Here is a 26,617-nt window from a genome sequence, read left to right on the forward strand (position 1 = left end):
CTGAGGGAGATGGTGTGACACTATCAGGGAAGTTCCCATAATAGGGACATAAAAAGTTGGTAAGAACTCACTGGAGATCTGATCACAGGTTTGAGCTGAGCTCAAGAACATTAGTACTTGCCACAAACCCTCTACAGCTTCAGCAAGCACTTTATAGAAATGGAAGGGCACATATGAAACCGTTTCCACACATCCAGTTCTTTTAATAAGAAGTTACATGGACCAAAAAAAAAAAAAAAATTGCTACTTCATAAATACTTCAAGAGCACTGATTGAAGTTCACATACGTCCTTTCTCCAGTACATCTAACACCTTTTAGAAAAAAATTTTTTGCTTTCCATTGTGTTCAATGGGCCCCTTGTCCACCTTTACAACTGACTTGAAAAAATAATACTTCTGTTCCTGGAACTATATATAATCAGTGCTGCTGATTGGCTTAAGGCAACATTTAAACATTCTACAGTGAATGAATAACCTGTATGCACAGCACAGGCTTTACATTTCACACTGATCAGCAATGCTTATATTCATACTTCAGTACTTCAGGAAGTTTATACACAAGTCATTTAATTTTACAGAGAAAAATTACAGTATAGAAGATAATGTCAGTTTAGTCATAGCCTCTTAAATGGTGTGCTTCGGTTTCTGCATCAGTGAATAACAAAATCACAATCATCAGTACAGCACGTTACAGGTAGTTACAGATTTTATTTACTAAAATTGAAGAGCTGACCAATGCAAACTTTCTTCAAGATGACATAATGGCAATTGAACAAAATCTGTAACTTTACATGGTTTTAACCCTATTAGCTGTACATACTTCCTGCTTAATTAGCACCGATATGCCACTTACTTACATACCAGTGAGGAAAACAGATCAAGTTCTTGAGCTTTAAACAAACAGGAGGAAGACATAACCCTTCATGCATGAGCCATATAATAGAACACCGGCTCCCTGTTTTCTGCGAGGCATGCAATGCTGCACAGGAAAGTGTTATCTTTGGGCAGCAATACCTGAGTCAGCCTGGGTCCGGGAACACCCACAGCAATCTAGCATTATGCCAAAACTAATGAACCCACCTTCTTCTGTGGAGTCTGTTTTGCTTTTTAATGTTAAAGTGCCTTGCAAAAAACCCAGCTAAACTGCTTCTCAGGGCTGAACGACAGCTTCCATATACTGCAGTGCCATGCAAACATAGTAAAGTTACTTAAGGATCCTGTTTTAAGTATAGGCTCAAGAAGTATTTGCTGAGAGCTCTTAATCATGCAGTTTTGCATACTTTTCCTGCATAACAAAAATACATACCCAACCAGCAAGATACAAATGGTTCATCTCCCTAGTTTAGTAGTTTTGCTCAAACATGCTTAAAAAAATTTGCAAAATAAGTTTTTTCTCACAGTGGAAAGTGTGTTGTAGAGAACTGAGTTTGCAGGATCTATATTCTTAAAAAGCTGTAAGTGCCTTGTTTTAAAATGATTAATGCTCCATGAGCTGTAATCATTTTCTTAAAGGCACTGAACTGTAACCCATAACTGAAACTAGAAGCTAGTTCTTCTGATCAACACTATAAATGCTTAACAATGACAAAATACTCAGTGTTTTCAATAAATTTCATAGTGGACCTATTCAAATTTAAACATTCTGCACCCTGTGAAATTTTGATGATTACTAATCCAGAATACTTCCTCTTGTATGATCTTGAATATGGCCAATGTAATTGCTACATACGTTGTCTTCCTTGTAAGTTCATGATCTACTGTGAAATGCACACACAGCACAAATCCTACTGCATCTATCAGTGCTTATATACAGGATTAAGAACAGTGCAAATACTAGCATTTAGCCTACTTTCATTCTTGAACTACACTATTGCTATAAATGCGTAAGAACAAAAACTTATTATGCAAGAGTAGTGACATTTCCAAGCCTAATTTACTGTAAAAGCACCTTCAGTTAGTCTGTAGAAATTGACCATATCTTAATAATTTTGGTTGCTTCAAAAGCTGAAACACTGTAATAACAAAAACAATCTGAAATTATGAAGTCATATATAAGCACCAGATTATTTAACATTTACAGTGCAAGACAATTTCTGTAAATAAACTGATTTTAAATCAACAAGAGAGGCTATTCTACCAGTTCTCAATAATTTTGAGCTTCCTAACACATTTTGAATATAATTTCTGATTTAAAAGATGAAGGCACCTGACTTTACCTCTGGAAAACTCTCTTGCTCAGAATTTATAGAAAATGGATGGCTGAGGATTAAACAGCCCACTGACCCAACAACTGGACAGCCAGTCACCCATGGAGCAGCAGTGCTATCTTGCACCACAGGATATTAGAGCTTGGATTCTTCATGTAGACTCTTGCTCTTCATACCAGAATGACATGAGTGCTGCTATAAACTGCAAATCAACAAAAGCAACTCTACTACAGAAAGTAAAAATTGAAAAAAATAATTTTCTATCTGAAATTACAATCTGAGAGCAAGTCTGTTAGGAATAGCCAGACGCAAAGCCTGCCTTGTTTTAGAAAGGAACTTACATTTATAACAGGTAGGTGAAGGAAAAACACAGTAAATATTGTTCTCAAATCACCAAATTAAATCAGGAAGGCTGGAGCACAGCACAGAAGCCTGGAACAGTCACTAGGCCCAAAATTTTGTTAGAAACTATTTATGCAAGGTTTGTCTAAACAACTTATATTGTGTTAAAGAAAATACTTTTATTGTGCAATAAATAAAGCTATTTCCCCTCTTCTTCCCAGTACCATTTCCAGACTTCAAACTATGTAAGACACAGCTACTTTGAAAAGCATGCATGTACAAGGAGTTGATGTTAATAGCATTTCAGCACAGAACATACGCCATTCAGTTAGGCAGATCACTCTTCAGAGTTCAAAGTTCAGAGCATTCTGTGAAGGAGAGATACTAAAAATTTCACACTAAAGCAGGGAGTTCATGTAGTACTAGAAACTGCAGACTAGTACTAGATTCCCAGCACCCAAATATTTGTAGGTTTCTTTGTTAAATGTTCATTTATTCCGTGAGTTCTTAAATTTCAAGAACACTGAATGACCATTCATAATCTGAATAACCCCTTACAGGCAAGCATTCTCAAATTGAGCAATGTTTGTTTTTCAAGTATCTTAACATCAGCTCTTGAGTCTGACATGCAAACAGTTACTTGTTTCTCTGTGTCTAGCTCCCATAAAATAAAAATTCAGGGAACTAAATTCTGTATCTCACTTGTTATTTCTTCACTGTTTTACAGAAGATAATGTAAACTGTACTTCTAAACTTAGAAATATACTTAATTATAAAAGAATGGTGAAATAAGAACATAAACAATGGTAAACGATTCAAAATGTTCACAGTGCAGGGCACAGTGGAACCCATAAGGTAGATAGATCACATGCCACCACACGTACATTGTTTTAGAAACCTTACTGAGAAAGCAGAAAGCAATGCTACTACAAGAAACAGTACCCTTATACATAGAAGTAAGTTATTGCATATTTATCACATTTATTTGCAACTCACATTAAGGCTAGGTTTACTAAAATCATGACATATGTATAAGCCCCACTTTGGGTTGCTTAATGAAGGAACCAATTTCTCTTATACTGAACCAACCTTTCACTAAGAAGAAAAAAATGACCCAATGAATACAGAGGGCAGCTAGCACCTCCTATTCATAGGACACACTTGCTTCATTCTGAAGACTTCCTCTGTCTGGGACATGATTTCCCAAACAGTTGACAGAACCTGCAAGTTCACTGTTTCATCAATATCCCCCTTATTTCACAGAGCATTAGATGAAATATAACTGTAATTTATTTGAAACATCAACTTAAAGATTTCCACAGCCTGGTATTTAATCATGCCTTAGGAGAGTCTTGTTAACTCCACCGGCAGTAGCAGCCTCAAGATCCAAATACAAGATTCTGCCTCACCATGAGTAAAGGCACTTTTGCTGGGAAATCAACTACTTACACTAAAGAAGTAACTAAAGATTAGTTTTCACCTGAAGCTGAGTAACATAACCTCCTCCAGCATTATCCCACCTTCTCAATTACTGTTCTTCACCATTTACTGTTTTGAACAGCCTTTGAATACCTTTTTTTTTTTTAAAACGAAGTGAGACAAAGCTAGATAGAGCTATTTCACAATTTGGTCTTGAAAGACAAGGCCCTCAGGACTCTTGCCCTCCAGAAGGAGGAAATGCTGCAGTCTGTTTCTCCTGTTGACTGATAAGAAGTCCAGCGTTCCCATCACCAAGACTATTACAGCATTACAGTCCCAAATCACCTGGTGCCAGACAGGTAAATAAACCAGGAGATGGTTCTAAAGCTATTTCTGAGGAAAAGCACTAAGTAACAGATCAGGTAGGGTAGATGAAGTAGGGTGGTTGAAGGAAGACCAGGATTTTGGTTTTGGATGACACGAGTTGCATAAAGACCCAGTGCGTGAGCATACAATGTGATGAGACAAGGGCATAGTTCATTCAACCTATGATATTACCAATTACCTTTATTTTAGAGAAAAGTCCATTTTTAAATCTGGGACAACATGCTTGCTGCCACAAGCTGCTGTGACAACTTATTTCAGTGCATTTCTCTTAACTGCAAAGCATGTGTTCAAAACCCCTTTATGTGAAACATGAAGGTGATTTAACAGTTCGTCACCTCAACTCTTACTGTTTTTCCCCCCCGACCCCCAAATTTTTGATATTTTTACTAAGAAAGCATTGTAGCTGAAAACAACTGAGGCTACATCATTTAAATGCTAACTGCAAGTGCAATTCAGTACTACTGGATATATACAGAGCATACACTACACAAGAGATTTGAGGACAACAGCACAGAATACAATACTGGACACCCTTAGAATAGTTATTGCAAGCCTGATTAAGCCGTTTAGTGTCACACAATGAGTCTATTATCCATGCACCTGCCTTCCTCCTCAGCGAGATCTAGAGGCCTATTTACATTCAGTATAAATTCTACACGAGTAACCTCTCACAGACAAGTTTAAGCTTTTCCTTTCTGAAAGCAGCTGCAACTGGGCTAACACAAAACTTTGCAACTTCTTATGCAGCTGGGGACACTGCATAAGAGTTCAAGCTAGACACTTTGAATGGCTAAGTTCTACCCAGTTTGTGTATCCTTACTGAAGACAGAGGCAGAGTGGGTACAAGAAGTCAACATGCTATAGATTTGACTCCAAGTACTACTGATCGCCAGCCAACAGAAACTTTCAGTGTGAAGGAGGGAAGGTATTTTGGGGAAGCAACCAGGACACACAAAGGATGACAGGCTGAGGCTAGGTTTGAAATGTGCAACTTGGTTTCAAAATCGCTAGGACAGAGGAGTCCTCTGAGTATCAGTTTCATTGCCACTGCTGTAATATTGTAATGTACTATGCAATAATGACTAACAAATCCAATAATTTACATCAGAGCAGTTGAAGTTTAGCAAGCAGGTATACTCCAACAGTTAAAAAAAAAAGTCAATGACATTCTACAAAACACACTGCAAGTTAATAAAAAAACAAAGGAAAAAGAATGCCCTCTAATGCACAGCTAGGAACGAGTGAACTGAACACTGGAAAGGTACTTTTGTGGAAAAAGGCTGTACTGCATTTAAAGTGCAACACTTGACTGTGCCACTGCCATACTGCAAAAAGAACAAACCCTTCCAAACCACCAGTCAGTCCCTGCATTGCATTTAAAAACAAACAAAACAAAACAAAAAAACTCCTGAGAAAGAGTAAGGCTGGATAAGAAACCCCCTCAATTGCAACAGGCAAGTCTGATTTTTGTTCCTATTAAGTTTGCTGTCAGAGGTCAAAACTTTTCATTATGGCATCATGGTCAAACTTGAAACTCAAGAAAGCTCTTGATGAGAAAGCAAATTTGTAATGGCCATTCCATGCCACAGAATGTCCCTCTACATGTTCTGGCAGTGGGTCTTCACCAAAGCAATACATGTCATATGCTGCATCTGCTTAAAGAGAAAAAAGCATAAAAAATTTTAAACAGATGGTTATCAATAAGAGTATCAATAAAAAGCCATACCTCAAATGTATATTCAATTAATATTTATGACAAAATGTGTATGTCTGGTCATAAACAGAAGATGGTAACTCAGCCATATTTAGAAGTCATCTAGTGGCTAGAACAAATCTTAAAAGTCACAGCAATCCAAAGACACTGTCAATAGCCAGTTTTACCCACAGGTGCTGTTTTGCAAGTTATTTCTTAATAAGGAGAAAAGAAATATGGCTGATTTTCTGAGCAGAAAGTAAAGAACTGTGTGCACTCTCCAGAGTAGTCCAATATCAAGTGCAGCTTATTACTAGCTGGACAGAAAGCCTTGAACCAACACTCAGTTACCAGCGTTGTGTTGACTCAGATGCTATTTTCCTAAACCAGCTTTCAGTTACTTTTTACTCAGCTACCTGGTATAATCTGACAGTCTTAATTAAGGAGAACAACTGCAAAACCAACATGAAGCAGCACAGGAAGTTAACCCCCAAAAACCCCCCACCCCAAACCCCTCAGACTGCCTTAGAAAATACAGCTTTATAACATTTGGTAGGTTAGCATACAAGGAAAGACCCTCAACCACCATTATTCAGGTGCCTTCAGCCTGTAATGCATGACAATGGATGAAAATTCAGACTGTACTTGCCTGTTTCAAAGTTATCTTGAAGTCTTCTTGGATGAAGCCTTTTTTCACATTTCTGTTTAAGAGAATGACCATACATTACACAATTAATAAAAAAATGGCTTCTATTTCTTAGGGGCATAGCTTAAGCATCAGCTAAAAGGCATGCTGGTTGTATTTGCTTTGACACACCTCCTGATGTGTGAATTATTTTACTTGTAATTCAGCATGAATTCTGTCATGTTACTTTATCTAGTAAGCATGCTTCAAGTCCAGAAGTCTTTCAGAAGCATGCAACCTTGTAACAGTCAACAAATCATTTTTAAAATGCGGGCTTTTAGCGAAAAATTTTGAGTACTTTCTAAATGTTTTAAGCTGGAAAGGTCTTGCATATGATGGTGTGGAATCAAAGTTGCACATGCATAAGCCCGTTCTTCAATCGGCTTGTCCCAAAAGGCAAGGGGAATGTATTTGCAAACACACTGCTACTGCCAATTAAATTAGCATGCATTAGAGACACAATCTTAGAAGTCTCCAGGGAAGAGTTAAGTTTTAGCCCCAGGTATGCTGCTGTAAGTATAAATACAGAGAAAAGTATGGCCCTTTGCACTCTGTGAGAATTAAGAGTTCCCTGGCCTCCAAATTGTATTAGAAAATTATCACTGGGACATGAAATATTTAAACTTCAAAAGACTGACAATCATGAAAATGCAAATGAAATACCACAGGAGTATTTCACAAAGTCTGTAAAAAGCCTACAAAGTAACTGTGGAGTATTAACAGTTCTACTTGTTTCCATCAAGATCCTACAGATTCCCACTACAGTTTTTTCCATACAGTCAAATTTCTGGGCTGTCAATTCTTCGACTTTTCATTTTTCTACTCTCAGACCCAAATGCAACTAACCATTTCTTGATATACTGAGGATTTTACAGAAGTAAATGGTTCTGCACTTTCACATGAAAAACAGAGAGAAGGTAATAACCACAAGCCAGAATGGGAAACATCTAGCTTAGAGGCAGTAAATAAGAAAAACTGAAGCCTGGACAAGCCAGCTGAGCTGCATGGAGAACTGGGGCTCACTGCTGCACAAGAGCCAACAAAGTAGGATTGGAGAGCTGTAAAGAATGGGGGAGGTGGGGAGGGGAGGAATCAAAAAGACATTATATTAAAAAGAGAGAGGTATCTCAGTGAGCCTGCTCCCAGCCAGCAGAACGGTGGGGACAAAGACAATCAGTTACTGCAAGGAAAAGGTAACAAACCAAGAATATCATACTGGAATTTACAGACTGCTGCAGTTCTACTGTATAATTAAAAAACCATATGAGATTCTGGTGTTCAAGTCAAGTCTGCATCTCAATATTTTCACTAGAGAGAAGGGAAATAATAAGCATATGCATTACCACTTTGTATCTAATTGCTGCATAACAGAACTCGATGCTTACAATAATATATCATACATGAATAAGACATGTACTACACGGACTTATTATTATTATGACACACTACAGTAGGCTATTACCTGACAGGTACTTGGAAAGCTGCAGGATTGTCTACTGAAACAGCTGACATTTTCAACTGCTAAAATAAGACTTCCTTCCAAAATGCAAACTTTGAAGTTTAGTATGCTTGTCTATAGATGTACATGCATACAAGGTAAGAAATGTCGTATTTCTACAAATACATACCAAATATTCTGATCAAATATACTTTTGTTAGATATGCACTCTACTTTTGTTTCAGCAGGACATTGGCCTGGACATTTGTTAAGCATTACTGGAACCTGTTAATCACTGCATGTTTCTTACCAAGGTATAGTTTTGCTTAACTGGTTGATTGTGGACTCCATTTGTTCGCTTCTTTTGGCTAAAAGTGTCTTGATACTGCTTTCTGCCATTGCTCCTCAAGGTCTGACCCTGCCATAAAGTCCAAAATGTAGTGAAGAGAAGAATTTAAATGGCAGCATTGAACATCATTGCACTGACACTTCCTACTTATTAGTTACAGTAACCTCCAAATAACCTCAAAACATGTGAGCAGTATCTTCTGTAGACAAACTGAAGCACACTGAAATTAACCAAACATATTCTCAAGTTACAAAGAGTCATCAGCTGTTACTCAGTCTCTCTTGTGCTTTCACAGACACTGTATCACAAAATAAATTCAGTTCAGTGGGTTCCCATACACTGATGCATATATTAATGGTACCCAAAATATTTCGAAATGGTACACGGAGGACACCAAAATGGTGAGTAGTAATTACTATCTATACCTGAAACAACACAACTACCACCTGATACCCACCACCTCTAATGCCAGATAAATCTGAAAATCCCCAAGATTTTTTTTTCCCCCACATTTTTAATTTTGCATGCTATGGTGATAAAATCCAATAGTTTCATTCCAGAGAGGAATGCTTATGAACAAAGACATATGTTAAATAGCTTAGGTGCATATGTTTGCCTAAGAAACAACAAACCTTTATTTTCAAAACTTCAGACATCTCAGGATGATTATATGGCTTCTGTGGCTGTTTTGGCTTCACCCACTGCTCTCCCGAAAAGCCATCTGTAAACACGTGATGACTACAGCGAAGTTTGGATCTAGTACAGGAAAACAAACGTTTTACAACACAACTTCAAACCTATTGATAGCAGAAGAGAAATACAAAAGAATTTTCTGCTTTTTGAGAAAAACCTGGAAGACAAGCTTAAGTAACCTAGTGTGGAAATTAATCATGCTCGCTGCATTCACCCAGCTTTGTTTTGCCTGCTGGTAGGAAGCCTGTGCTCTGCACAGACAGCAAGCTAGGTCCACATTAGCATTTGTCCTGTTGTTCTCAGTGTTGGTGCTGACCTGACTCGAATTACTGGAGCATGTTCTTCTCTTTGGGACTACAGGTTTTAAAGTTTGCTCTACCACTTTTAGCTCAGCTGAATCAAAAGCCAGCAGCACTTGTTCCCCTACTAACCCCCACAGGTTTTATCTAGCTAGCTACTTCTGATAGTACCTTACAGTCCTACTTTAGAGAGTCCTGTTTTTCCTCTATAGAAGTGCCAAAAGCATTGAACTTGAAGCATTGAAAGTTACCTACTTGTTTTAGCTTCTGTTTTTTGGATTCCCATAGACAGGACTCAAGAAATTATCTCAGTTCTGACACATGTCAGAATTTACCAAAAAAAGTGTATCATGACACTAGTTAACTTCTCATCCTATTTACAGTCCTATGAGATACGGACACAACTTTATTTTTTTATTAACCCATTCTATTACTGGAACACAAATACTCGGAGCAAGAGAAAGGACAAACAGCTCTGTATGACCAATGTTTTATAGAAAGGATATAGAGGTGTTAAACTGACCTGCTTCTTACCTAGCTTTTTCCCAGTTGGGCTTAGAGGGTGTGTTCAATGCAGATGAAAATCCATTGTCGCTATCTGAGGAATCACCACTCTTTCGGGAAATCCATTCCCTCAATGGCCTGTGAGCAAGAAGTGCAACAAGATCTACTTACTAAAACAAATCTAAAGGAATTAAACATGTCTGAAAGGCACTGGCCTAGCATTTGCCTTATCTCAGACATACCTGATGAAGGGAATTGCCATAAAAAATTTGTTAGGTGCCAAACCCAGCTTGGACTTTGGGGTCATGTCATTTCTGTGGCAAGGTAATTTGTTGATGGAAAACCACTCAATATTCTAGAAAAACAAGAAATAAAATCAAATCACCCACTACTGTAGCCTTACAGAATGTTACAAATGTGTTTCAACCACAATTATTTCCCTCAATTAAAAAAATTACAATGGAAGACTTTAATTAACAGACCACAACAGGGTTTTTCACAAAAGGTTAATTAACAATGGGGTCATTCTTCTGACTGCAGCTGCAGAGTAAGAGATGGCACAGCACATACTCATTGCAAGATATGGCACCTAAAATATGAAAGGTATTATCCAGCAACTAAGTTGTGAATAAGGGTTGCAAAAACCAAATTAAACCACTGCACAGAGTGCTATAAATAAAGGTAGAGGCTTTAACTAACTTTCAGAGTGACTCTATTCTTGCTATTTTTATTTAAAATGCCATCAAAACTAGACCACCAATACTAGTTCAAAAATCATCAGAAAGAAGGGGATTTAGTTTGCAGAGCACGTTTCAGTTTTTGTTATAAAACAACCCACAGGTAAAGGATAGAACATGTGTTATAATTTATATATTATAGTTTTAATTGTTAAAGCAGTATACTTTGCAGAATGAGGAACAAAATCAGGAATTCTGAATATACACACATAGAAGAATCCACATGAGCTTTTCTATTGCAGAACCTAGCCCCAAAGCCGCAAGTCCAGATAAGATGCATATTATGGAAAGAAGTTACAAACTGAACAAGTTTTCAGTATAGTTCTACAGGGAACACAGAAACAGCATGCCTAGTTGTATTAGATCAGATGAAGACTGTGTTTCAGCAGGGAGACAGAAATCTGTCATTGTAAGAACTCTTCATCACCCCCATGCAGATGGCCACCATTATACAAAGGGTGGTATTTACTGTACATTTTAAAAAAACCTCGAAGTTCATAATCTTTTACTTCATATTTTGAAAAACAGGTCTCTCATGCAAGAAATTAAGAGACTCCTGTCTAGTCAACTGGAAGTACCTCTTCCTATTTAGAAAACCAGATGCCCTGTCCAGTAGCACCATCTACATGAAAAATATGGGGATAGCTGTTTCAAACTGAATTGCAATACAAGATACATATTCAAACTTCAAAGATTATGGACATTAGGAACAAGGTTTCCAACAGTCTACGACCTGAGTCTTCTCCCTTTCACGATACCTTTTAAAAGCCTAATGGTATACAAACCATCCAAAACAGTTCCCATTGTGTCCCCTTCCCAACCTCCTCCTTAAAATACACTATTCTCTAAGTCTGGATGGTATCAGCCATGAAAGAGAACACAATCCTTAGTTTCTCTTTCTGATATCTAGGCTTTTGTATATCACCAATTAATAATTACATCTTCAGAAGAATATATAGTTATATAGGCAGTTATAACTAGGAATAACATGAAATGATTTAACACATACACCACCTAAGAGAAAAGAGGGGGAGAATTATAGTTTGACAGTATGCTCTAATGTTGTTTTCATGATGAATGGAGACATCAGACAGATGGTCAAGAATCAGTCTGCAGAAGAGTTGCAAGAAGTTGACAAGACCCTACAGTGCAGAGATGCCATTTGTACCTAGAATTTGAGGTATTCATCATCCTTGGTAGTTTCATTATTTTACAGACCATTAGCTTAAAAAAAAACAAGCTCCACAACAAGGTTCCTATAGATTCAAACAACACATACCCGAATTTCCCTTCTAGTTTTGGGGTTGAATTTTGTGTTCTTGGGAACTCCTGGAATGATGTACAGCCGTGCTAATTGATCATTAATATGCAGCTCAATGTATTCTTCTTTGCAAATATACTCTTTTATGTCAAACCCAGTTTCTTCAAACACCTGAGAAGCATATAGATTAAATCAGTGTGTGTATTCAGATTCGTCCTTTCAGAACCTATCATCACAAGGGAAGGAATGACTATTTTTCAGATCTATCCATGAAAGCAGGCCACTACTGGAAAAGACAAGCCTCTACACATAGATATATGCTCAATAATAGAAAAAGTATCTAAGGTCCTATGTGCTTTATATTTCTCTAAGACAGACTTGTAATAAAAGTTGAAACAACTCTATTACATCTTCATGTAGCAATTTATTAATATGGATGAGGAGTCTCTAGCTGCTCCTCCATGCTGCTGGATGCATGGAAATCTTATTCACAGCAAAAACTACTATTTGGGGAGCAAAGACATCTTCAAATTCTAGCAAGGTTTACTTGCATCTCATTTTTTCTTCTCTTTCAACAGTCCTTCCTTCTACTTCATGAACCTTCTACCCCCAATACATATAATCATTTTTCCGTTAGTAACAAAACCCAGCAATAGGGTAGCAAAACTCTAATTACAAAATTCAAACTGCATATTCACGCTGACAAAGAAATTTAAAACTGCATTGTCAGCTACTTTAAAGAAAAAAACAGGAGTGTTATACCTGCTGGAGATTACTAGAAAGACAATGATATTTTAAAAGAGCATTTTCTTTGCATATTTTATGGTCTTGCCATGAAGGATCATAGAACCACAGAATGGTTTGGGTTGCAAGGGACCTTCAAAGATCATCTAGTCCAACGCCTCTGCCATGAGCAGGGACACCTTTCACTAGATCAGGTTACTCAAAGCCTTACATTGAAATATTTACTTGTGACAACATTCTCAAATATACAAGGTTTATAATATAAAAAGATTCATGTCAAACACACCTAATAGCTTAAATCAGTCATGCCTCTAAGCTTGCTAAGTAAATACTCATTTTTAGAAACCTCCTAGTCCTCAAAGTCTCCACAGGAAATACAAGTACTCAGAAAACATACAGGATTGATCCCACTGTCCAAAACATTTCTGCCCAGAGAGTGGAACACGCATGTGAACAATTAATCACTCATAGAACTGGATATTAACTCCAGGGCTATTAAGCCCCACTGCCAAAAATCCAAAGGCAGAAGTCCTTAGCTAAATTTTTTAAAGACCAGATTTAGGATTAAAAAGAGGGACAGGATCTTCAGTAAAACCTCCTCTACACCCCCATCTCCTGTGGGTACATATAATGAAAACCAGAATCAAATAACTGCATATAACATAGTAATAGCAGGAAATACTCAAAGTATGTTATGCAAAATACCGATGTATATACTGGCATCAGCAAAATGGTTATTCAATTTTTGAAAACCCAGAGGATATTAAGCACAAATATGAAAAAAAAGAAGTCTTTAATTCAAAGCAAGTAACTGACCAGTTATTCTTCACATTAGCACATACAACTCCTCTTCTAACAAAATAAAAAGCAAGCCATCTTCCCATCTAACTACATTAAGAATAGCAGAGTTTAGGAGAAAAACCAACCAACCCCCCTGCCCAACCAACCAAAAAAAAAAAAACCCACAAAAACACCCCACCACACAGTCTCAATTAAGAGAAGATACGCTTTTCTTCTATACTTATTCTTACTACTAACACTAATGTTTCCCCTTCCTAAATGATCTTTCCAGATGATTCAGGTGAATTCACTGTAGAAACTCCTTTTACCAAGAGAATCATCCATTTCATTTTTGCCCTCATCAGCTTCTAAAATACTACTGAACCATACAGGCACTGCCCAGTGAAGACCTCTTCAATTAAACCTTATACAAATGCAGTTTATGGTTTTAGACCTGTGCTGACTCCAGCAAAAGCAGTTAAAAGATTTATAGATTTATGCACAGATATTACAGACATCCTGATTCCAGCCACATGTAAGCATTGAAGAATTTGCCAGTTTACCCACAATGACAATTTACCTTGATGGAAAAGATCATAGCAACAGCTTTGTTCACTAGTGTAATCTAAATCAATTCTCCAAATTAAAAAAAAAAAAAAAAAAAAGAGAGAAGATTTTTCCCAGTACAACTGTGCCAACTTGAATGCTTTTGCTAGCATAACCTGAAGTAAAGAGGAAGTCATACTTCACATCATTCCCTCCTGAAGCAGTCAACGCCTAGTTTGTCCTGTCCACTCTGTTGTGGTCTGTGTATTTTTATGGTCTCCTCTCCCTTCAGTCAGTTCTTTAGACCAACCCTAAAAGCACCTTACTAGTAAATGTTTAACTGAACAAGCTATTTATGGGGTAGGGGGAAAGAGACATGCATTGAATAATCAAGTTAACCTTACTAAGTCTCTGCTCATCCTTCCCAGCCCTCAAGTTCTGCATTGACAGCCCACCGCATCTGTAGCTCAGGCGTTTCACTCTTTGGCAAGTATGGAAAGCACCATCACGGAATCAGAAATACGGAATTTTTCATTCATGCATCTTTGATAGGTATATTTAAAAAAAAAAATCCATGGTTTCTCAGATACTGATTCAGTCCAACCGTGAAGAAAACTAACGCATCTTACTACTTTCACTCATCTTAATTTTCCCTCTCAAAAATTCTGCATTTATTATGTTACATGAACATCGAATTTATACCAATAATATTCTTTTACAGGCTATTTTTAATATGTAGCTTTACTATATATCTAGGTCTCCATCAGCAACAAATCCCACAGATTTTAGTTTTTGGATTTTCCTTGCTATATACACTGGTCCTTGTTCCTGCATCACTAAAAAATAGAAAAGTAGAGCTCTTCATAATTTTTACGTAATATTCTACAACCTCCAACTCAACTCTTTAGCCTGTTTACATAGCCCAGTGTACGTAAGCTAAATTCCCATTCTTCTACCTTTTTACAGTTAGTGGCCCTTGAAATTAATATTCCCAAACCAGAAAGTACATAAGATTTCCCAAACACCAAAAATAATACTTAGAAGTAAATTGATAGTTCAGCAGAGAACTTTAAAAATAGTACTTAACTTAGCAAGTTAGTGCAAAAAATTAAAAACATTGAACATTAATTTTAAATTATATAATCACACCCTTATTATCACTCTGGAACTCAGAAAAGCACTAAAAGCTACAGCAGACAACTCCTGCAAGAATAGACTACTTATTTACATGATTTCAATACAGAGATACCAAAGCAAAATGTCTTTTCATCTAACACATATATCCAGCTCTCAGAAAAATTTCTTTAGCTTAAATTTAAGGGAATCAAATATAACTTACCTCTCTAGCAGCACAGTCATGAGGAGCCTCTTCTTTATTTACTTTCCCTTTTGGAAATCCCCAACCAGACTTTGCTAAATAGCCCTGAACCAAAAGAACCTGCGAAACACAAGGGAATGCAACTGTCAAACACCCACTATTGTAACCAATTTCTATTAATGTCTTCCCTTCACCTTCCCCTGCTTCTCCAAAAAGATACTTTAGCCTGGAGGAAGGAACCCATTAGGTTTTCTGTGTTCCAGCAAGAACTGCGACATTTTTTATGGGATCATGCAACTTAGAATAAAAAAACAAAACTGAGTAGGAAAGCAAGTGGAAGTCTGTGTACTGTCTCCCATATTATATTTCTGTACATACTCAGTGTCAAGTAATTGCAAGGTCTTTGTGAATCTGAAGCACTTTTTCTCCAGATGAAAAACGTAAACAACAAAAAGATTACTTCTGCCAGCATTATGCCATCCTTACCTCTAGCCCTTCACAACTATTTCCATACTTACATTTTCAAGTGTCTCATCGAGGATAATTGCACCATAGGTTGGCACTCCCATTTTGTATTCTTTCCACTCATCTAAAACCTTCTGTACATCTTCACCTTGAGGCAGTAAAAAAGGACAGTGATTGAAGAGTACAGCAGCATGTCAAGGAAGATAAACTTAAGCATCCAGTTTCAAATCACACACAGACATACAAAAGATACCCACTTAACATTTACAATAACCACACTCCCTCCCCCTAAGTGCTTTCAAGACATATTCTCTTGGAAGTAAAAAATATTATGAATAATCCATTACCAAACTCTAAAGGTCAGAAAGCATCACATAATTTGGTAATTCTGATACAAGCCTATTTGGGGGGGGGGGGGGGGGGGGGGGGGGGGAAGGACAGTGCAAGGCTGCTTGTTTCAAGGAAGGTCTCCCCTAATTCTAAAGAAAAAGTATTCACATAACAGTTATTTTGAATATATGTTATTCTTAAACACATTTTTTTCATTTTGAAGTGAGACAGGCAGACAAAAATACAGTTTCATCTCCTGCTTGAAGCGGAGATAAATTTTTCCCACAATCATTTGTTAGACTACAGTACAGAATCTGTACTTAAGTATTTACTATGCAAAACAGTTAGTTTTAATGACATCAAATTACAGAGATCTAAGTTCTAACACACTTTACCAAAACTCACCATGCAGAGAAAACATGAACAACCTTTATAACTCTAAAACTTTGAAAGCAAATATGCAAGTCCTTAATAAAAGTATTAATATTATGTATTATATATAAAATTACACTACCAATAAAAAATATTCTGTAGCAGAGTACTTAAAAATACCACATTGCAGCAGACCTAATTTTAGGCTAATGTGAGCTGGAGAGGGACAGATGTAACGAACAAGTAACATCTATTGCATTGTATTTTTCCTGCACTGCCTACAATTACTAGAAGAATTCTGTTGGTCTGAAAATACATTTATAATTAAAAACATAGCCAAAATAAATAAAATATAACTGCATAATATCAAGCAAGAGAAAATTATCATATTCTTACACTTTATTGTTAAAATAAAAGCTGTAGCGTTTCAAGTTAATCTGTTATCAACTAACAGAGAAGTATGTTGTGTAGTGAAACCAGTATTATCATGAAAGTTAGAAGCAATACTCTAATCCCACATCAAGAACATATAGGAAAAGGTTACAACTAAAACACTTGCTGGATGAAAGTCACAAGTTTTTCCTCCAGCAAGGACTAGATAGTGTACATTCCACCGGCCCTTGTAAGCAATGGAAAAAAACAGGCCAACCATATGAATGCAGTAAAAATGCATCCTCTCCCTTACAAACAAAACTGTTTCTAGGAGCAACTTTCAGTACTTCCAACAAATACATACCACAGCCCACGGGGGAACACATACCACCTTCAGCTACATTAACATTTATGTCACTATTTACTTGGAAAGGGATTAAATTAAGGAGACAAAACACCATGAAGAGGTATGCCGTAGTTTAACCCCAGCTGGCAACTAAGTCCAATGGAATGGGGGAGAGAATTGGAAAGGTAAAAGTGAGAAAACTCATGGGCTGAGATAAAGACAGTTTAGTACATAAAGCAAAAGCCATGCAACACAAGCAAGGCAAACCAAGGAATTCATTCACCACTTCCCATCAGGAGGCAGGTGTTCAGCCATCTCTGGGAAAGCAGGGCTCCATCATGCGTAACAGCTACTTGGGAAGACAAACGCCATCACTCTGAACATCCTCCCCTTCCTCCTTCTTCCCCCAGCTTTATATGCTGAGCATGACGCCATATGGTGTGGAATATCCCTGTGGTCAGTTGGGGTCAGCTGTCCCGGCCGTGTCCCCCTCCCAACTTCTTGTGCACCCCCAGCCTGCTCGCTGGTGGGGTGGGCTGAGAAGCAGAAAAGGCCTGGACTCTGTGTGAGCACTGCTCAGCAGTAACGAAAACAGCCCTGTGTTATCAACACTGTTCTCAGCACAAACCCAAAACATAGCCCCATACCAGCTACTATGAAGAAAATGAACTCTATACCAGCCAAAACTAGCACAAGCTCCAACAGCTCATCTTTGAAACCCACCTAGTCTGCCAAAGCACAACCATGAGGAAAAATCCTCAAAGATCAGAAACTACCCTTTTTCCGTAGTTCTTTAGCAGTGTGAGAAACATCTCTTTTGTGGATGCCACAAAACTGTGGAAGCAATGAACAGATAAAAATCACATACCTAGCAATACTAACTTTTAATTACCAACACATGAACTGACATTTTCCTGCTGCAAGTATGAAATTTCATTAACAATATTCAGTTTGCACTTTATCCACTGAGACAGAAAACAATCACAGTAATAAAAAGGATATCAGCTTTAGCAAAGTCTCTTATCCCACACTGAGGTAATCCTGGTGTGTTCTGCATGTAGAAATCCAAGTAAAACCAATGGGCAAGTTCAATCTGAAAACACACTCTGATTGCATTGTCTCTTTCTTCACTTGGAATGTGCAAAATAAATCGGCTGCCAGGAAAGAATCAAGACTAAGGTTAGCCCAATCTATCAATTTATTTAAATCTAACAACAAAAATGCATTGCAACAGTGAATTCCTGATAAATTAGCACAGAGCAACACACCACCAGATCTTCCTGGTGGTCTGGACAGAAAAAGGTTTTCACATCAAAATAAAATACAACCTTTAATGTCAAGAAGGAGAATGGATCATGATGTTCTTTCACAAAAGTCAATTACAATAAACTAAGTAAATTAACTGTCATGAAAACAGGGAGGGCAAGGTCATCCTACCTGAATGGCTGCATTACAAGAATGAAAGCATTTTTACATGTCCAGCAAAGAACACCTGCAAACTCTGGTAACAGATATCAACACCTTTTTTTCTGGACACAAATTAAACACAGCTGTGTATTTCCACTTAAAACCACAGTGACCTATTAATTTATGTCGATTTTAAAATTCAATAGGATCCCATTAATTTTCTCAGTCTGAAATAGAACATTGACAATTCGTTTATTTTTCAAGTCTCCTTTATGCTTTAGCTGAGATACTGGCACTCAAATATAGAGTCCCAGAGATGTATGTAAGTGTAAGCAGCACTGTGTGATAGCATATTTTACTTAAGCAGAAGCAGCTTTACTTATTTATTTATTTGTAAGATCAAGAACAACAGAATTTTCTTTTTAGAAATTTAAGGTCATCCACCCCATTGAACTTAAACCATTTGACAAGAGATCTTTTACATTCTGCTCCTGAGTAGCACGAGCTAAGTTCTAAAAGCACGTAGTATCACTGCCAGAACCAGAAATACTTAAGACATCTTTACTTAAAATTTGACAAAGTATAAACTGTTGAGGGATGTCAGAAGTGGTTGCCTCTCCCAGCCACTCTGGCAAGGACTGTCTCGGGCCTGGCTGTTGGAGCCCAGCCCCAGGGTCTCTACTCAGGCTGACAGACATGGCTGCTGCTTTCCCTGTGGCAGGTTCAACCAGTAGCAGAGCCCAGCATATATTCCCGTGACACATAGACAGAACACTAACACAGCGGGTCACACAGCCTGCCACAGTCAAGGTGCTGCCCTCAACAGCACCTACATGGAGGACTCGCACAAAATTCAAGCAGAGAGCGCCAAGTCCCCTTCTCTTCGTCGGCTGGCAGAGGCAGAAGGTCGCTAGTGCAGGCACACACTTGACACTCTCCAGGTTCACAAGTGCACACACATTCACAGCTCCCTCAAGTACCAGCACGGCTCCCTCTGTCCACCCAACATCCCTGCCCAGACCCCAGGCCCTCATACCCATCACACGGGTCCCTGCCACGCCGGCTGGCCCAGCCTGAAGTTTGCCAGTGAGTACACATGCACAACAGGTTTGAGGAAGATAAGACACTCGCCCCCCCCCCCCCCCCCCCCCAGCCCAGCAGCTGGCACCAGGCACATGGGCTGCGACCCACAGTCCTGTTCCAGCCACCAGCACTCTGCCCCTCACTCACCTCACTCACAGTTTCCCCGCAGCAGCTGGTTTTCAGGACACTCACCGTTCCCCACCCCCCCCCCCCCGGCTGGAAGCCAAGACCCCCACCCACGCAACTAGCTGGCACCAAGACATGCCCTCTCACTCCAGCAGCTGTGGCCCTGTCCACTCACACACACAGTGCTCATCAGTAGCTGGCACTTCATCCTTGCAGCACACACATAGTTGGGGTAAAGAGTGAGATTATGCAGAGAGAACATTAAGAAAAGACTTAATAAGAAGATGTAAGAAGACAGGACAGACTGGCAATCCAGCGAAAGGTTCAGCCAGACAAGAGTACAGACCAGCCCAGTTTTACACACAACCAGCCCCTCTTACACCCCTTTCTGCCTACCCCCATTGTGTCCCCCGCTGCTCCCCTTCCCCTGCCGCACCGCTCCCAGCCCAGTGTGTGGGATCCCCCTGGTTTACAGCCTTATCAGATGCAAAAGCCAGGCTAATCTTCCTGGAAGTGGTGCCTGTGGTTTCTTGATAGCCCATCAATTACTGTGCCTGGCTGGTTTGTTTCTTGTCATTGTCTCCACTTTTGTTTTCTTAGGTCTGTGTCTGTGTATTTTTGGTTCCCCTTTTTCCCTTAGTTTCGCAGGAGCAGGTCCCCGCTCAGATAAGTTTGCTGGAGTGAACATTCCCACACACCCTCATCAATCAGCGGCCAGGTTTGGTTCTCATCACTGCCTCCCTCAGATTTGTGTCCCTGTACGTTTTGTTCATGGCTTCCTCCTTTTCTTACTATCCTGTTTTTGCACTGAAGAAGGTCCTTGACCAGATACCTTTAAAGAAGCACTCTCCCTTACATAAATAACCTTATTCGCTTCAACAACGTTTTCCTACTTGCCAATTTTCAATTCGCAATACCACCCCCCCAACTGCTCCTTTCTTTTTGAAGGCTCTATTACTGTGAAAAATAGCCCTTACATATAAAGCTGCTGTAGATTAAAGGTAAAAAAAAGTAGAAGTCCATTTTATTTTATAACTAGTTGATGATGGTTTCTTGCCCCAGCACTGCAGCTGCATGTAAATCTGAAGATACAATATGTAGAAGTAATACCAGAGGAATAAGAACATGCCAGCATCAGGCTTAGAGTAACAAGAGCAAAGCCAATTAGAACACTACTTATTAATCAAAAAGTTAACTCCTAAGTTACTTAAGAGTGACTGAAGTGCTAACAACAGGCATCTCTAGGTTGTACTAGGTGCAGGTGCCCAGGCACTGGCAGCAGGGGGCTGCAGGATGGCCTCCGTTGAGAAGAGGCTGGGGCTGCCCACGCTGGACACAGCTGGCTCCAACAGACCCACTACAGGGTACAGCTGAAGCCAGCAGCCAAGACGGTGGCACCTCTAGGGAAAGTGCATTTAAGAAAGGACAAAAATGCCAGACAGGCAGAGAAAGAGAGAAAAAGAGTGTGAAAACAGCAGTGCAAACACCAAGGTCAGAGAAGAAGGAGGGGGAGGAGGTGCTCCACAGCAGAGCAGATATCCACACTGCAGCCTGTGGAGTATCCCATGCTGGAGCAGATGGGTATGTCCTGAAGAAAATTCAGCCCACAGGACTGACCCATGCTGCAGCAGGGCCAAAGCATGACAAGGAAGGAGAGGCAGAGATGAAGCGTTATGAACTCACCACAACCCCCACTCCCCATCCCCCTGCGCTGCTCAGGGTGGAGGAGGTAGAAGAGTCAGGAATGAAGGAGTGAAGCTGAACCTGGGAAAAACGGGGATGTAGGGGAAGGTGGTGGTTAAATTTTTTTGTCTTTGTTTCTCTCTATCCAAATCTATTTTAACTGGCAAGAAACTAAATTGATTTTCCCCAAGTCAGGTCTGTTCTGCCCATGATGGTAACTGATAAGCAACCTTCCTGTCTCATCCTAAGCCAGAAGCTTTTCCATCCTATTTTCTCCCCCCATCCTCTTGAAGAGGGGGAGTAGCTGGGTGGGCTCTGGCTGCTGGCCAAGGTTAACCCCACCACAGTCCTGAAGTCAAAAGATGGGGTAACAGCACTTTCTTATAGGAGAAAGAGAACACCAAGAAGCCCCCAAACCTATATTAAGACTCTCTATCTCCACTTATTTATTCAGTAAAGAACAACTCAGTAGCACAAGACAGCATGACAAAAAAAATGATGTGGATACCTGTGACTTGTTATTTAACAGAATGGGTCAGAGCAGTCCTATTACTGAAGCTTAAACAAACAATAACTTAAAAGAACTAGAATAAATTGTACCCTGGCATTGTGTGATTCTAAAACAGCCTAGGAACTCAACAGATGTTTGAAGACATTATGTACCTGGCTTTAGCTTTCAACTTGTTTTCAGATGCTGGCAAGTAACATTTTACTCTCTGAATACAAATTCTAAGTGTAGAAGTCTCTTAATTTAGTTTACCAGCAGGGAAAAACTGTGACAGCTTGGGGAAAAAAAAACCCCAACGTTAAATGAAAGTTCATTAGACTACTGTTTTTAATCTTATTTTTGTTATCCTTAGGAGAATGGTTTTGCAATAAAAGAATATAACAGTAATCACCACCACCATTATCACTTACACTCAATTGTCACACAGGTCTCTACAGCTGAATATAAAAGCCTACTTACTATTTTACACTGTTGGAAAAAGCTGTAGGTTTTGTTTGGGTTTTGTGTTGTTGGGGGTTTGGGGTTTTTGTTGTTGTTTTGGTTTTTTAAAGAGCTAGCTTATACTGATTCTCTAATACAGGTTTCAGTGCTGTATAATTTCAGTATTAGATTCTGTAAAGTCAGCTATGAACATTTGACTCTGAACATACCCATTACAGCAGGTAACTTTTTATGTTGAGCTCCACAGGACAAACAAAGCCCAGGGCCTGAAATTCATCCAATGTACTTGACATAATAAAGCCAACATGCAAGAGAATTTTTAGTAATGTGCATTAAAAATTCTACATCTAAGCTTAGCTATAACCTATATGAAAGTATTATGTATTCCACTGCTCACAGCATGGAAAAACACTAAGGTTAGTATCAGAGAGAACATCTACAAGTACTTACTGAGCCTGCAGGGTTTGGTGGTTTTTTTTTTCCTTCCACAGAAGAAATAGGTACACTAAGTTTCCTTTATCCAATTAGAACTTAATTTGATGCTGAATGCTGCAGTTGCTACTAAATAGCTGAACTTCACCCTAAGCAAAATACATGATCATACAAATACTGCAAGCAAAACTTTGCAGAAGTAACATCAAGCCACAAACCCAGTCTAAGAACATAATCCAGACCCTCCTAGAAGTTCACATATCTCAAAACTGAGTTGCAGAGAATAAAAATTTGGAGTCTTAACCCAATTAACTACACAATTGAACAGTATTTGTCAACTTAAGATCAAAATTGATTACTACAAAAAGAAATCCACTCATCCTGCACAGTACCTGTAAACTTGGAAGCTTTAACTCACAATTGCAAAACTAAAATAGTTGACATGGTGAAGGTTACCCAGTAGTACTTCATGTTTTTTTAACCCATCAGGCTCAACAAAAACAAGCAAACAAACAAAAGAACCACCACACCCTCCCCTCAAGACATACAAAATTAAGATACCAGCTAAGGCACCTTTGTGTGCCTTTGGAGCTAGCAACAGCCATGAGAATTACCTGCAGGCATTAAAGCAGCTGTAGCTGCCCCAAACAGTGTAATTGTTATTTAAACTAATTGGCCGAATTAGTTGGAACAGCTACAGGTGATCTGCGGACCCAGAATGAGCCTCTTTGAAGTAGGCTCTGTGTGGAACCTCCCTGAGCCTCTGCCTAGACAGGAGCCCCTGTGAGGAATCTAAAGGAAGTGGTTCAGCTTAAAGTAAAATCCAAACACATTTTAGTTCAGCAATGCATTGTGTTGAGAGAATTAGCATCAGCTCACAGTGATCCTTCTGTCATAAGAAAATGTATCAAGCAGGTAAAATGACAGATACAGTGAGAATTACCGATGATCCCATCTCCTGCATACAGAAATTCTTAACAACTAAGAGTTTTCTGCAGAGAATCCAGGCCTTTGGCTTCAGGACAAAGGAGAATATTCCTGTCCAAAGAAGAAATGTAGAAGTCTGAGAGATATTCTAGCACTCTCAAGAAACAAATAAAACCAATAGTTCTGTTTTGTGGACAACTAAGCTTTCACTTACCTTTTGGTTTTCAAATATACACACACAAAAAAAAGAACATAAAAATGTCATACATACTAGGCAAACTTGACTTGAAAGTAGTTTAATTGTTTAGCTTAGTAAGAGTAACGTGAATGGTCCTCATCTCCTAAAAATTCACTAACAGTTATTTAGATTTGCAGCTCACACTGCTACAGTTCATGCGAAATGATACTAGAGAATTCATATGGGTCCTGCCACTTTCCAAACCTGTTATACTGAAATTATAATTACTTTAGTACTGAAGTTTTATTTGCTGACAGTATTAAAAAAGAAAGAAAAACAAAGTATAGGTTGTGCTAGAAAATATTTTTAATCTTCTCAAAAAGCGAATATGAAACATTGCTTGGCTCTTTCTACCAAAACTTCCACTAATACCATATGTAGATTGAAGAATGTGGAAGCAACAGGTATTTTAATAACACCTTTATAGCCAACCACCTGCAGCACAGCACCACTGGTCTTCCACTTATTTAACAATTTATCTTCTCCCTTGAGCCAAGGCCTATCAGGCCCTGTCACTCCCCCCGTGCACACCAGAGTCCTTTCTCTTTCCCACAGGAAAGCCTGACTCCTCCACTCCTTTCAGTTCTTCTGTCCATGTCCAAGCAAGGCAACGTATCTGAAGCAGGGCTGATCTGTTAGCACTAATGAAAGTCAACAAGGTGAATCAGGAAAAGATGAAGAGCAAGACAGATGGTAACTACAAGCCCCTGATCTACCATTCTAAGGCTTTTTTTTGTTTTTAATTAAAGCCACACACCTACATTCATAGAATTATAAAACAAAACATCATTTCAAAGGTAGACAACAACAGCAGCTCAGAGGAACACAGTAAGACAGTGGGACTAACCCTGTAACAATGTAAGAACCGAATACTCACGTGCCCTTCTATCAGTCACCGCACAGGACTGACACTAACAGGCTATTTCAGTTTTGCAAGCATTGCGATTCCCCTCTGAATTTTCTGAAGAAGTTTTAAGCCCTGTTTCGTATGTAGCAGGGACCTAAACGACAAGTCCCACCTCTCTGTAGGGAGCCCAAAGACACCATGGAAACACAAACATGCTTCAGAGGCCAGACTTAGGGAACAGAAAATTTACTTGCGTATTGCAAACTCCGACTCTTGCATTAGATACATGACAAAACACTGCAGAGCAAAGAGGTTCTAGCTTCCTGTGGTATTCGCACATTTACGAGTTTTCACTCATTTGAGCACAGCAATTCCAGTAAGTGGAATTCCTCTCTAGCAACCTTACCCTCTTGTACATAAGTACTTCAGAAGGAGTCCTTCTGAGGTGGTAAGACAGAAGGATTACTTCACGTCAAATATCACATCCAGCTTGGGGCATCAGATTCTAGGGACGATAGGTGAATCAAAACGTCCAAAGGGCTGCACCACAGATGATCACAGGTTGAGATCATATGGGGAAAGTGCGCCTCTCCTCTCTCCAAGAAATTATGAAAATTTAAACGTGTAGCCTTTAGAATATGAAAAGCTAACCGTTTTACTCCAAAAAGGACCGGCAAGCAGGAGAGGACTGGTTCAGACTGAAGGGTAGTCCTCTGGCTCTTCCTGGTTTCTTCCTCACAGGAACACTCTCTTCCAGCAGCGGTAAATCAGCAGAAGGGACTTCCTGCCAGCCCTTCTAAACGAAGCCAGGCTTCCGAGCGGGAACTCACCCCACCAATTCGCCACTACGCCCGCCGTACCAACCTCGCGCTTCCAGCTCTCACCCGCGCGAACACCACCGACCCAGTTCTACCTTCCGCGGCCGAACAGCACGAGGTGCTCTACACCGTAAGAAAAGTCGGCGGACCACGCTCCCTTCCCTCCCTTCCGCGCTCGGCTCCTGCCCCGCCGCCAGTTCAGCCCTACCTCAGGTCCTGCTGAAGGCCGAGGAGAGCACCGCCCCGCCAGGGCACCTTCCACGGGGCGGGCGGACCTCGGGCCACGAAGCCGCAAGGGCGGCGGATGCAATCCCACAGGGGCATGGGGGAAGCCGCACCGAGCCCCTTCCTTCCGCCTCCCGGCCCGCAGCGGGACTGCCACGGCCGCCTCTTTTCCCGGGGCCGCCGCGCTCCACCCTGGGAGTCCCGCCAGCCCACGTAGCGCTTCCAGCAGCCGCGAGCAACCTCGGAGCCCCCCCCGCCACACCTGCCCGGCGTGGCCCCACGGATCCGGCGGCGCGGGGGAGAAGAGGCAGGCCGGGGAGGCGGCGCCCACCCCGCCCCCCCGCCGCGGCCGGCCGCGGCACCGCGGGACGGGGGCGCCGCCGCGCGGGGGAAGGGGGAGGCGCCGGCCGGCCGGGACCGGCGGGCGTGAGGCGCGCCCGGGAACGCCTCCGCCCCGCGGCTACCTGCACAGGTCATCCAAGACGCTGCTGGGGATCTCGACCCGTTTGGTGTCCATGGGAAAACGCGGCTCATCCCGACGCGGCGAAGCCCGAAGCGCGGCACAGCGGGGGGAGGGGAGGGGCGGGACTCCTTG

General features: G+C 40.1%; 1 protein-coding gene across 1 annotated transcript; it reads right to left on the bottom strand.

Moving 5' to 3' along the window:
• Positions 1–179: 179 nt before the first annotated feature.
• On the bottom strand, positions 180–26,617 carry DCP2 (decapping mRNA 2). The gene is made up of 11 exons (XM_052778951.1): positions 26,487–26,617; positions 18,290–18,441; positions 15,921–16,048; positions 15,424–15,522; positions 12,033–12,185; positions 10,259–10,371; positions 10,047–10,154; positions 9,153–9,276; positions 8,482–8,589; positions 6,698–6,749; positions 180–6,007 (listed from the first exon to the last, which is right to left on the bottom strand). The coding sequence occupies exons 1-11, from the start codon at positions 26,537–26,539 to the stop codon at positions 5,844–5,846; spliced, it is 1,254 nt and encodes a 417-aa protein (XP_052634911.1). The 5' UTR covers positions 26,540–26,617; the 3' UTR covers positions 180–5,843.

Source organism: Harpia harpyja, chromosome Z (assembly GCF_026419915.1).
Source record: "Harpia harpyja isolate bHarHar1 chromosome Z, bHarHar1 primary haplotype, whole genome shotgun sequence".
In the NCBI taxonomy this organism is placed as follows: domain Eukaryota; kingdom Metazoa; phylum Chordata; class Aves; order Accipitriformes; family Accipitridae; genus Harpia; species Harpia harpyja.

Bases quoted from the DNA above. Each gene is read 5' to 3' on its own strand.
- DCP2 (XM_052778951.1), bottom strand. From the start codon at position 26,539: ATGGACACCAAACGGGTCGAGATCCCCAGCAGCGTCTTGGATGACCTG. The intron at 15,523-15,920 runs GTAAGTATGGAA...TGTGTTTCGCAG, and splicing joins TCGATGAGACACTTGAAAAT to GTTCTTTTGGTTCAGGGCTA. The intron at 6,008-6,697 runs GCAAGTACAGTC...CTCTTTAAGCAG, and splicing joins TCAAGATAACTTTGAAACAG to ATGCAGCATATGACATGTAT.